This window comes from Lathyrus oleraceus, chromosome 5 (assembly GCF_024323335.1).
Source record: "Lathyrus oleraceus cultivar Zhongwan6 chromosome 5, CAAS_Psat_ZW6_1.0, whole genome shotgun sequence".
Taxonomy (NCBI): Eukaryota; Viridiplantae; Streptophyta; class Magnoliopsida; order Fabales; family Fabaceae; genus Lathyrus; species Lathyrus oleraceus.
This window is the reverse complement of record NC_066583.1, coordinates 362,751,702-362,764,789: the sequence shown is the minus strand read 5'-3', so window position 1 is coordinate 362,764,789 and position 13,088 is coordinate 362,751,702. Positions and strand designations below refer to the sequence as shown.

The following is a 13,088-nucleotide window of genomic DNA, read 5'->3' as shown; positions in this document are numbered from 1 at the left end:
AGATTGAGTACTCATCAATGTTGAGGACGTTCTCTGAATTCACCGGATAGAAGTTGGAAGCTAGAACAATGTTAAGGTAAAAGAAATATTTAATTTGGTGGTGCTCGATTTTTATTGTGCGACTTGTTGTCTGTTGAAATGTTCAGTTGCAGACGAGTTGCTTGAGGGCAAGCAACGATTCAAGTTTGGGGTTGTGATGAAAGTCCTTCATTACATATATTTAGTCGAAGAATTGGAGTAAAACAAGTGAAAGTTGAGGTAAATAAAGAAGAATGAACAAAAAATGAGGAAAATTAGCTAAGTGCAAAAATTGTGGACTTAGTGAAAATTTGAGTGAAAAATGGAGCAAAAGCGTGCAACCACTGGAATAATCAAGTGCAACATCGCGATAGTGACATAAACGTTGCATCACGCGCGCGATAGGCACTTTTTTTGGACTTTTTTGACGCATTTTGACGCCTTTAAAAGGGGATTTTATGCACTTTCACAAGTGTTACGAAATTGGGAGATCAAGGCACGATTTTGAGAGCACAAGTGGTGATTTTTAGAGCATTTGAAGCCATTGGAGGCCATTAATTCAATGAATTTCATATGTTATTTTTATCTATCAATTATGGTATTGTTTATTGTGTTATGATCATCTAAGATCCTATAGGTTATGTTGTGTTATGATGAACTTATTTCTATATTGTTGGATTCTATGTTGATTTGACTATTGTACGAACCTTTTGATTTATATTGTCATTCAATTGCTTATTGTTCTTAATGTTTTTTTTATGTGAGATACTATTTTAATATGATTTTGGGAACATAGGGAATACTTATCATTATTATATATGTTGGACTTAGGGAAATTGTTGTACTTACGCTAGTTGAATAGGAAAAGGAGACCCCGAGTAGTGGCATAAAGAATTAACGTTCTATACATCGCATAACCCTGATTACGCTGGCGGACTAGGAATAGAAAGCTCTGAGTAGTGGTTAGTGAGTTATTTCGTGAGAGATCGGATATAACGGTTTTGTTAATTCTCTGTGGTGTTATAGTGATAAGACCATTCATACAAGGCATCAAACATAAAAAATAGACGAATATGGGATTCTGGAACAAAACCTGACCGCTTTCGTGATATTGTTTACTCGTTTATTTACTTTTCGCACTGAAACTCAAAACCCCCCCTTTTGCTTGTTTCCTACATATTGCACACATTTTTTCTTGCTTGAAGGCAGACCATATGGATTTGATCTTTTTATTACTTTGACATTATCGATACACTTGTCGAGAAGTCATCAATGTTATTTTATGATCTAGTTTCTCTTTCTAAAACTTATACCATTTTTATTAAAAGAGGATCTTTTAATAGGTAAACATAAGTCAAGCTTTTCCTTTGGGTAAATTATCCATGGGTTTCTCGTAGGTGAACTACTTCCTATATAAGAGAATCTTACATTGTCTTTGAGTTAGTTATCCTTGTTTTAAGGGAGTTGTTGACTTTGTTTAGGGATTCCTTAAGGTCTATGGTATGTTCTTCATTTTATTCCATTCAATGCACAATCATTTTTAATAACTATGGATAGGAAGGTTTAATACATGGAACAATGTCTCTCTTGTAGGATGTCTTTAAGTAAATTTTATCATATTTATTAGAAGATGATTCATTTAGATTTCTCCCTGTGGTCGATGTTTTTCCTTCTCTTCTTCATTTGAGTATTGAATAAATTTATCCATCTTCTTTGTCGTTTCTTGAACAAGAGGGTCCTTCATTTGATGTTGAATTTTCCTAAGATCTACTAAGTGCATTCTTTCGAAGGATTGTACATGAGTTGTGTGATAGGATTAAGACGAGGATGATTTATTCTTCAGTTGGGATTCCCTCATCTTTGAGTAGTTGAACCGGTTTGTCCATCTTCTTTATAATTTCTTTCTTTCTTGATTTTCCTGAAATTCATGAAGACTCCAACCTATTGATTTAAGAGTTGAATTACACTTCCAATTCTTAATTCTATGAAGTGACATAGTTTCCAGCAGACTTTCCAATACTTATAAGTTTAGAAAAAGAACCATGATTATTTTCTTTTCCTCATGTGTTCATCTTCTCTTGTTTAATACTTGGAGAATCTCCATATATTAGTTCAAGAGAATCCCACATTTCCTTGGCGGTATTGTGATGATGAACACATTAAAAATAGTGTCAGCTAAAGATATTTTTATAGAACTTTTCGTTTTGAAATATATTTCAAATTTTCTTTTTTCTTCTTCGATCCAAAGAAAATCGGGTTTATCTGCTATTTCATTATTTACTTGATGATAAACTGACCATTGGCAATAGTTTCCCATAATTCATGTTTTATGCTTTGAAGAAAAAAATTTAACCTATCTTGCCAAATATCAAATATGCTATTTTAAAAAAATGGTGGTGTTTTTATAAAAGATCTCTTGCGGTTTCGTTGTTGAATTCTTCATGTTTTCCACTGAATGTCATATAATTGCAATTAGTTTTGGTATCCTTGGTATGTGTGTTAGTGTGCTGGAAATGGTGCAAGAAACCAAAGGAAAAGATATAATTCAAAGAACAAGGAACAAAGCCAAGATGGGAAGTTTCAGGATGCTCGTTCGGCGAGAGCTGACGAAGGAAAAGCGAGCTCGCCAGCGAGACAAACCAGATGAAATCCAGGGAGAAAACTCGTGATGATCTCCTAGAGAGGCTTGGTGAACTTGAGTTCGCCGGGCGAGATCAAATATTTTTTCCAATGACGGTTTAATGCGCTCTGACTGCCAGCTGGGCCAAAAAGTAACTTTCTCCATGCGAGGATGAGTTCATCGGGCAAGACAACAAATTTCCAACTTTGTATAAATAGATCCAAATCATATTTTTGGATCTTCTCTCTTTGTTTTTTGGATATTTTTCTTGAGCTCTCTTGGAATATCCGAGAGAAGGCATTTTTTGAGAGAGTGTGGCTTAGAAAATAACAAGTGGAGGATGATTCTTGAAGATTCGGAGTTGGATTCACTTCAATCGTTGGAAAATCACGGTGGGTGCTTGTTCCTCTCCAGCTTTCTTTTTGTATCTAGCTACTATGTGTAGCTAAATCCCTCTCTTATTGGGATTGGATGTAAGTTACTGCTATAGTGTGTATTTTTATTTATCATGACGTTGTATACAATATATTCACGAATCTCTATCGATGTTATTCTTGTTTACATATTTATCTTATGATTTGAATTGTTACTAAGAAGTACTCTTCGAATATAGATCTAGGATAAACATTTTGTTAGATTCTAAACTATAGACATAGATTTACATTTAACACTTACCGTGAGTATCGATTCTTAATGCTCCGTATTATTTAATAGGCTGAGAGATCATCGATTAAGCAATAGGGTAGAACTCTCGTCAGCGTTTCAGACATGAACACTGATGTGAGCGATACATGATGATATTGACGAATGTTTATGATTATGTACAACTGATTGATAAATTACATATTTGATTGGTAGATGAAGTTCAATCCTGACAAGATCTTACCTCCCTGAAACTTTATTTTTCTGTTATTCGTTTTACATAGCGTAGCTTTAAAATAAACCTTGCAAACATAAGCTTAAAATCACAGTAAGGGTTGAACGGCATTGATATCGCACTAATCCTTGTGGAGACGATAAACAAATACCTACCTACGATAGTACTCATTCTGAAATCGAACAATTCAACACTTAAATTTGTTTATATAAAATAAAAACACTTAAACCTTAACTTAATAGAAAATAAAACAAAACAACAAAATGACATGTTCAACACTAATAATACACTTCCAATTGAAAAACAAAATCAAGTATAAGTATTTATTTTTTGTCATACATAGCTGAAGGAAAGAACTAAAACTAGAGCTAATATTGTTGATTTCATGCCAAGAGAACTTGGCAACTTACCACTATCCTTCCTTAAGAAAATGCCTTGGTATAAAGGCACATTAATGAGAACCAAAAAGCCACACAAAATAATTTGTAACCCAATTTTCTCATATGCTCCATATCCACCACCTCTTAGGACTACATCCTTCAACACATTAAGAAAACAAATTAAATTGAATAAGGCGATTGTTACTAATATAGTAAACATTGGTGAAGATGTTCCAAACTCCATAATTTCTTTCTCATGGCGTTTGGAAACTTCTTCTTCTGAAACCTTATTTGTGATTATAAAGACTGAATTTGAAAAACCAAAAAGCTTCAAGATGGTGTCAATAAATGCATATAGATAAGAGGTTGTCCTCTTGTACAACCATATCCTTAGGTCATTCCACCATCCTTTAAATGTCCCTCCACACCAAAGAAACTCCAACAAACTATAAATAGTTTCCCCAATTATTACATATGCAAAAGGTATGAACCAAGGACTTGACACCTGAAAATTCAACCAATAAAATATTAAACCTCTATAGCACTTATACCTCTAGAAAAAAAGACATGTCCATCGTGTTAACGTCGGTGACCGTCTCTACGGTTACTATTAAACACCTCAAAGTTCAATGGAATTATTTTGTTACCTTTGGAAATAAGGGAATGCCTTTAAGGAGATAAAGTGAAGGGATGATGGAGTAATACAAAGTAGGTAAACAATTAGGTGACCATAAGCAATAAGAACAATATCCCATTTGGAGGCCAACACTAATCTTCCCAAAAGCATACCATGCAGGACTATACTTAGAAAACAAAATTTGAAAGTCCCCTTCAGACCATCTCTTATGTTGAATAAGTACTTGAAGTAAGGAAGTTGGAGCTACACCTAAGAAAGCCTTCCTACGTGGATTGTAGTACACTGATTTCCATCCTTTGCTTTGTATGGACAAACCTGTTATCACATCCTCCACTGGACACCCGTATTTTAAACCCATCTGCAACTCAAAAAAAATATCATTCAAGTTTAATGTTTAGGGTTTAGGGTTTAGAAATAAATTTAACTTTTATTATTTTTTCCACATAGATATTCGAGTTTAGCGTGAGAAAGAAAGAGTATATATAAAGAACCTCTTTTCCCCATTGTGTATTTTTCTCATATGAGCAACTTGCAAGGTCCTTTGATTTTTCTTCCATTTCTTGCAAATTTGCTTCTTTGAATAAGTCATCTTCACTCTTCCAATTATGCTTATATTCATCATTAAACTTCATTCCACAAAGAGATTCTCTCTTATGAAAGCAGCCAGTTCCTACATACAAAGGGCCACCAAAACCATCTATACCATGGAACTCCACCTACACATACAATTTATCAACTATAATACCATGATAATTCTATTTACTTATCATAAATTTGATACAATTAAGCTATTAGTCCATTACGTGTAATTAAAAACTCTAACTTATGTTACTTTTGATACAAGAAACAACTCACCTCGCTAATTGCTAGAAGAGCACTACCATATAAATCATTCTTAGTGACATTCTCAAAATTCTGCGGAGATTGCACAAAAGCAATTTCATGTCCTTTCTTTTCATCCATGAAAAAACATAGAGCATCTTTTATAGATTCTGAATTGTTTGAGTACATGTCACAATCTACATTCAGAATCACTTTTCCATTGCTGATAATCGAAGACACCCTTAACTGCAGTTCATAAGGTGCATATTTAATACAACTCAAATATATATATATATATATATATATATATATATATATATATATATATATATATATATATATATATATATATATATATATATATATATATATATATATATATATATATATATATATATATATATATATATATATATATATATATATATATATATATATATATATATATATATATATATATATATATATATATATATATTTATATATATTCCATCAATATAATATATATACCAATGAATTCATAGCTCCTGCTTTGAAGTTATGGTGATATTGAGGCCTCTTCTCACGAGCTAAATATACCAAAGTTGGTAAAATGAAACCATCTACATCTTTTGAGTTATTAGGATCCTTTTTATGAAGTAGTATCTAGTAAATAAAAGCAAAATATTGTATAAATAATCATAAGTCACAAACATTAATGAAAATACTAATTAAGTAAATTGAATTAAGCAATTTACTTGAAGAATGGTGTCATGGTCACGTCGAGATGAATATGAATCCCATTGAGAAAATCCTTTGTGCTTTAAATGTACTTCTTTGGGTACTCTTTTCAACTTTGTTACATTCTCAATTCGATTTTCCATTTCAGTGTACAATTTCTACATCATAGGAAAAAAGGAACAATTATTCTCCATGGTGTAACAAAAGTTATATTTAAAGAAAATATGTAGAAAAACAAAAAATGAAATTGATTGGATAAAAATTTTAAAAATAAACTTACGAGTTGAAATTAAGAGTGAGAATAAATTGAATCGAATTACTTAAATGTTTTGCTTAAAATTTAAAACTAAGATATCTCTCATAGTTTTAAAATCTAAATTAAGATATATCTCATAATTTGTTGCATGCTCACTTTTAGACTTGAAATATGTTATAATCTGTTGAAATATAATTCAAATCAAAATAATTTTAGTTAGTTATTTGTATTATAAGTATAACTAGGTGGTTAAATTACTCGTATACTAGCTAACTTAATTGGTTAAGTTGTTTTGAGTTTATTAGACTTGAATATGATTTTTCAAAAATATGTTATAATCTATTGAAATATAAAGTCTAAAAGATTTTAGTTTGTTATTTGTTTTATAAGTTTAACTAGGTGGTGAAATTAATTCTTATACAAGTAACTAGATAAATTAATTGTTTGAGTTGTTTTGAGTTTGGTTAGTGTTTGTAAGTTTAATTAGTGATGTATCAATGATCATGTTGTGATTATTTATGGAGAAACTTAGAGAAAAAAATTAGTGGGAAGCTTTTGCTACTTAACATCAAGAACTAAGGTAGATAGAACAAGCAAATTAATGTGATTTTTGGATTCTATGATATGGTGGAAATATAGCAAATGGGTTTGCAAGATCTTCCAAATGTTGTATAAGATGTTCAAGTTGTTGCACATAAAAGTAGAAGGACTTCAATGTTCTGCATCTATCAATGTGTTAAAACAATGAATTTTAAAAAAAATTGAGAACATTACTTCATCAAAGGAGACGTGAGGCAGATTTGAGAAAAGTCGTGTTGACAAACTCAATAAAGCTCGTTTTCAAAAATTGAGAAGACAATTCAAGTTGTTGCAGATGGAGAATAATGAGAAGATTTTTTAGTATTTTAATAGGATCACACATTTCACCGATCAAATGAAGGGCTACAATGAATTTGTTTCTAATTAAACCATTGTGAATAAAGTGATGTGCACTTTGTCCTTAAAATTTGATTACATTGAAGTGGAAATTGAAAAATCAAAAGATTTTGTGTCACGAAGCACGTGAACAAAGAGTGTTTGAATGAACCAAAGAGCGGTGACTGAGTAGACTCTTCAGACTCAAACATCCAAGAAACTTGGTGTTTTATAGTGGAAGGTAAAAGACAAATCCACCTACAAAGATAACTCCAAGAGAAGTGATCAGTCTGAATATTCTTCAAGAAAAAATAGTGATCATCAATAATGGAATGGAAAAAAGCCAATGAACAAGAAGAACATTAAGTGTTATAATTTCCAAAAATTTGTAGACTTCACGGATGATCGTAAGAACGTGTTCCAAGAAGCAAAGATAATGCATACAATAAGGCACACATGGCTACGGGTGAGAGTGACTCAAACCATGTTTTATTGGTGGAAACAACAAATGATGAACTTGGAAGTATAGATGGATGGTATTTGGACACAAAATATTCTAATCACATGAAATGTCATCGAGAATGACTTGTTAATTTTGATGATTCAAGAAAGACAAACATATACTTTTCTGATAACAAAACCAATCCATTAGAGGGAGTTGGTAATGTTTTGATCAAAGGAAAACAAGAAAATCAAGCATTCATTACTAGTGTGTTGTTTGTTTCAAGCATGAAAAGTAACTTTTTGAGCATGGGTCAATTGCTTGAAATGGATTTATGATGCATGCTTCCAGCAATAAGATGAAGGTCTTTAATGCACATCAGAAAACTATTTTGAAAGCTCCTCTTTCTAAAAATATAACTTTTTAAGTCCATATCAATGCAACAAACTCCCATTGTCGTTCTTCTGAGGTGCTTGGAGACGATGCTTCAATATGTCACCTATAATTCAGACACCTTAATTTTAATAGTCTTTGTACCTTAAAGTCAAGGGATATGGCACATGGTTTATCTATGATCGGGTTTCCAGTAGATATGTGCAAGTATTGTTTGATAGGAAATCAACCAAGTAAATCTTGTGTCTTAGATTCTAATGAGAGCTCAAGGTAAACTTGATGTGGTACATACTGATGCTTTTAGTCCTTATGACACAATGTCATTGGGAGGAAATAAATGATTTGTTTCCTTTATGGTTGAATTCGGTAGAGTGATATGTGAGTCTATCTGATAAAACCCAAAGATAAGGCGCTCCAAATTCTCATGAAGTTTAAAGTGATGGCACAAAAACGAGTTGAAAAGCTAATCGAGATTCTCATAAGTAATGAAGGTGGTGAGTACACTTTAAGAGAACTTGAATCCTTATATGATGATATATGAGTCTTGTATGAGATCAATGAACCAAACACCCCTCAACATAATGTTCTTTCTAAGAGGATGCACATTACTTTATGCATGTTGAAAGAAAATAATCTTCCACGTAATTTTTGGGTGAATATGTCCAAACTCTTTGTTATGTGCTCAACAAGAGTCCAATCAAGATACTGGACATGTTTCTGGATCAAATCACACTTCATCTATTAAGAACTTGAGGATTTTTTGCTCTTTATTTGTCAAACACACAGAGACCAAAGAAGGAAAAAGCCTATAGGTTACTAAATTGAAGGTTCATACATTTTTTTACAGTTCTCTGACCAAGAAGATTGTTGTAAGCATAGATGTTGCAATCAACGAGAAATAATGTTAGAATTGGATGAGTCAAGATATTGCCTCATATTCTAGTGTGCTATTTTGATTTCATGATGACCAGAGTGAGCCACATATACTTGAAAGAGGTGCTGCACATTTAGAGCAATAAAGAATATTCCAAAGGACTAGATTCCATACTAGAAGTCTCCAAAAATATGATACCATTCCTAACAAAATGATCACATCAGATGGAGACCTGGTGCACCTTACCTTATTTGTTGATGATGGGCCTCTCAAATATGCAAATCAACCAAATCCAAAGTATGTGTTATTGCTATGTAGGAAGAAATTAAGACAATAGAGAGGAATCAAACATTGAATGTAGTCTCCTTACAAACATAAAAGAGATCTATTTCAATCAAATAGGTCTACAAAGTGAAACACCTTATAGGCAATTCCATTGCAAACAAAAGGCAAAGCTTCTTGCAAATGGATTCTTACAAAAACTCTAGCCTTGACTTCAAAAAGGTTGTTGCACCATTAGCACGAATTAAGACTTCCAAATTAGTGGTAGACGTGTCTAACCTTCTTGCAATGGAATCTTTTTCAACTAGATGTCATGTTTGCATTTCTTAATGGATGCCATGAGGAGGAAGTTTATGTTAAACAGCCTTATGGATTCATTGTGAAATGTCACGAAGATAAGGTCTTGAAGCTTAATAAGACTTACAATGACATGAAACAAGCTCCAAGAGCCTAGAACAATAAGATTGATGTGTTCTTAAAGAAAATTGGTTATTTCAAGTGTATAGGTGAACATAAAATCTATATGAAGGCTTGAATGAAGAGAATCTCATTATAATGTGTCTATATGTGGATGATTTACTCATCACATAAAGCAATTACAATGACATTGAGAATCTCAAATTGAGCATAAGCATTGAAAGAAGATAAATGACTTATGAGACCTAAGTTACTTTCCTGATCTTGAATTTATTGTCGCAAAAGACTTGACAATTCACCAAAGCAAGTATATCACAAATATCATGAAGAAATTTAGTATGATGGATTACAACTAGGATGTACTCACATGAAAGAAAAATTAAATTAAGCAAAGACAAAGATGGAATGGATACATGAAGTATGCTTGCAATTCTAGGCCTATTATATGTCAATATGTAGGTTTGGTGTGATGATCAAATTTAGGCATGAATCTGACCTAACATATATGTAAGCAGTCAAGAGAATCATGAAATATTCTGAAGTAATAGTAAACTATGACATCTTATAGTTATGTTTAGGAAAAACAAATCTTGTTCGGGTAGTAGTGATGAGGTTTTCTCATAATTATCTTTTGGATTTCTTTAATTCAGATATAACTAAATCTTATTAAAATATAGAAATATCAGGTATGAATTTAAAAAATGAAAAAATTAAAATAATCAACTTATACTGCGGGTCTCAACCCACTGGTCTCTTTTGACGCCATGCCAGGTTCATTTTTCAACAATTGCATGTGGTTTTATACTTTTTTCTAAAATATTTATAACTTTTTGGTCAAAAGAAGTAGCCTATTCTCACCTACTCTTTTTTTTTATTGTTTTTGGTTTTGGTAAACTAACTCTTTAGAGAGGCAGTTGGAATTTTTAATTAAGATTTATTTTTCATAATTTATTTTATTCACATTACTAGTTGTATTTTATTTTAAAATTCAAATTGATTTATCTATTTCTTTTCAATAATATCTCACTTTCCTGTGAAGTGTGGTATATTAGTTTTTTTTTTGAAATGCAACAAGTTAATAATAAAAATGAATAAATATGTAAAAAAAAATATTTGAATTTAATATAAAAAACTTAAAATATATAAAAAAAAAAAAGTTTAAACCTTCTTACTTCTTACATTCAACTTACTCAAATTCACGCACTTAGTCTATATATTCTTTAATTTATTTTGTATATTTTAAATAACTCTTTTATGACATATCATTAATAAGATTATAAAATATTACTTCGTTCAATTCTATTTATCTTATTTATAATATAAAATTTATTTTTTAAATTTATTAAATAATTAATATATTTGTATCTGGATTGTATTGTATTGTAGACTATACACATTAATTGCAATTAAAAGTTATTTATTTTTTTTCTTATAAATAGAATCTGGAGAGTATTATTTTAATAAATGAATTTTTTATATTTTTAAATTTTATTATTTATTTATAACTTCAATTTTAATATTAAATTATTAAATTAAATCTTAAAAGAAGAACATGGCCATTTTTGTAATTTATTTTATTTTATTTTACTAAAAATATATTTTTTTAAATAATAAATTCTATTAAAATTAAAATTAAAAACATTATTTTTATTCTAAAATAAATTTTATAATTAAATTTATTATTCTATTTATAAATTTATTTAAACATAGATAAGTTAATTCACTTTTAAATGAGTGTAGGTGAAGCTATCTTGACACGAAATATCATAAAATTCAGGCCTTAAAATTAAAACTCATATTTTTTAGATTTTTTATTCTGATCCTAAAAATCTCACTAAGACTAATTTGTAGTCCACAACTGCATAACTATAAATTAAAAAAATATATATTGATACTTATATTGTCTTACTCCAAAATATCATATTAATTTTTCTTACATCATTAAATTTTATCTTTATTTTATTTAATCTTTCTTTTTCAAATTTTATATATTGATATAATCAATACTCTTTTTTTTATTCTATTAACTTTTTTTATATTAAATTTAAATATAATTTAGATATGTATTCTATTTTTGAATTCATATTAACACAAGATTTTTTTTTTTAATCCATGCCTAAAATATCCGAGGTTTTCCAGAATCGAATAGCCGATTTTATCAACTTGCATCCATGTCCCTTGAAAATGACAAAACAATTCCATTTTGAAACATCTCACCGTGACTTTTCTTTTTTATCCAAAACTCATTTTCAGTATCCACACATTTATCAAAACTAAGAAACCAAGTACAAATATAATAAAATAATACATCTTGTTTAGTATATTATAAGACTTTCCATCCCCATAATAATTCAAACTAATACCAAATAAATAATAGATTAAGATAGTGGATTAGTCACACATACCTTGATAGCCACCAAATCATTATCAAGATTAGTGTCAATGATGGTATTAAAATATGCATTTGGTGACCTGGGTTCAACCTTGAATCTCTTGCAAAATGGTAACCAATGTTTGGCAAATTGAGAAGCCTCTAACATAGCATAAAATGTAACATCTGATCCAGCATCATCTGAAAGATACACACTAAGCTTCTCTGTTGGATAATCATAAGCCATAACGGATAATACTGTGTTTATCACCATCATTGGTGGCTCAATCTCTGGATCTGCAGTGCATACAAATATGTCCACTGCCGGTAACATATGCTCATATCTGTTCAAAAATAGAGGATAAAAAGTGAAGCATATAAACTTAAATTCCACTTGAAGTAAAGAGACACCAGAAACAAAACACTGACACTGATGTCGAGAAATGAAAATAAAAGGGACCTTTGGGAGAGTCTGTTTTTGAAGGGTTGTCTGAAAACAAGGTTCCATCTGAGAGCTTGGGTGAGAATCCAATAAAAGCCAAACCATAGTTCAGAAGCAAGCAAACCAAGCCAAATCCATTTTCTTCCATCATCTTCTTCTTGTTGAGATATGATGTGGTTGAATCTGTAGAGCCAGATGAAGCATGTGGCTACAAATATTGAGATTGCAAAGAGCCTATAGATAACTCTTCCTCTTCCCTTCTTGGTTTCAAATAAAGGAGTGTATTCACCTCTGTCCATGACTTTCAAAATAATGCAACTTGTGTGTTTCTTCTGCTTTTGATAGTGGGCTATATATAGAGAGAGTTAGAATTTTTTTTTCTATCAATAATCGAAGTTTTTTATGAGAAATAATATATTTAAAATACATTGAACAAGTAATGTATATGGATAATAAATAGATGAAATGTTATCTATTTCACGAATATTTGTTTAGTATATATTTACACAGATATGAGGCAGACAAAAGTAACATATATTTAAAAATATATATTTTAAATAGACTAGCAGTGGTGTCCATATATATTTATTGTTATCCCTAATTGAACCATTTTATGTCCTTG

At 30.6% G+C, this 13,088-nt stretch overlaps 1 protein-coding gene across 1 annotated transcript; it reads right to left on the bottom strand.

The window, feature by feature from the left end:
• Positions 1-3,779: 3,779 nt before the first annotated feature.
• Positions 3,780-12,877, bottom strand: LOC127084712 (cellulose synthase-like protein E1). The gene is made up of 8 exons (XM_051025219.1): positions 12,485-12,877; positions 12,059-12,368; positions 6,092-6,232; positions 5,865-5,999; positions 5,388-5,600; positions 5,024-5,248; positions 4,543-4,890; positions 3,780-4,400 (listed from the first exon to the last, which is right to left on the bottom strand). Exons 1-8 carry the CDS (start codon positions 12,763-12,765, stop codon positions 3,849-3,851), a joined length of 2,205 nt encoding a protein of 734 aa, XP_050881176.1. The 5' UTR covers positions 12,766-12,877; the 3' UTR covers positions 3,780-3,848.
• Positions 12,878-13,088: the final 211 nt, after the last annotated feature.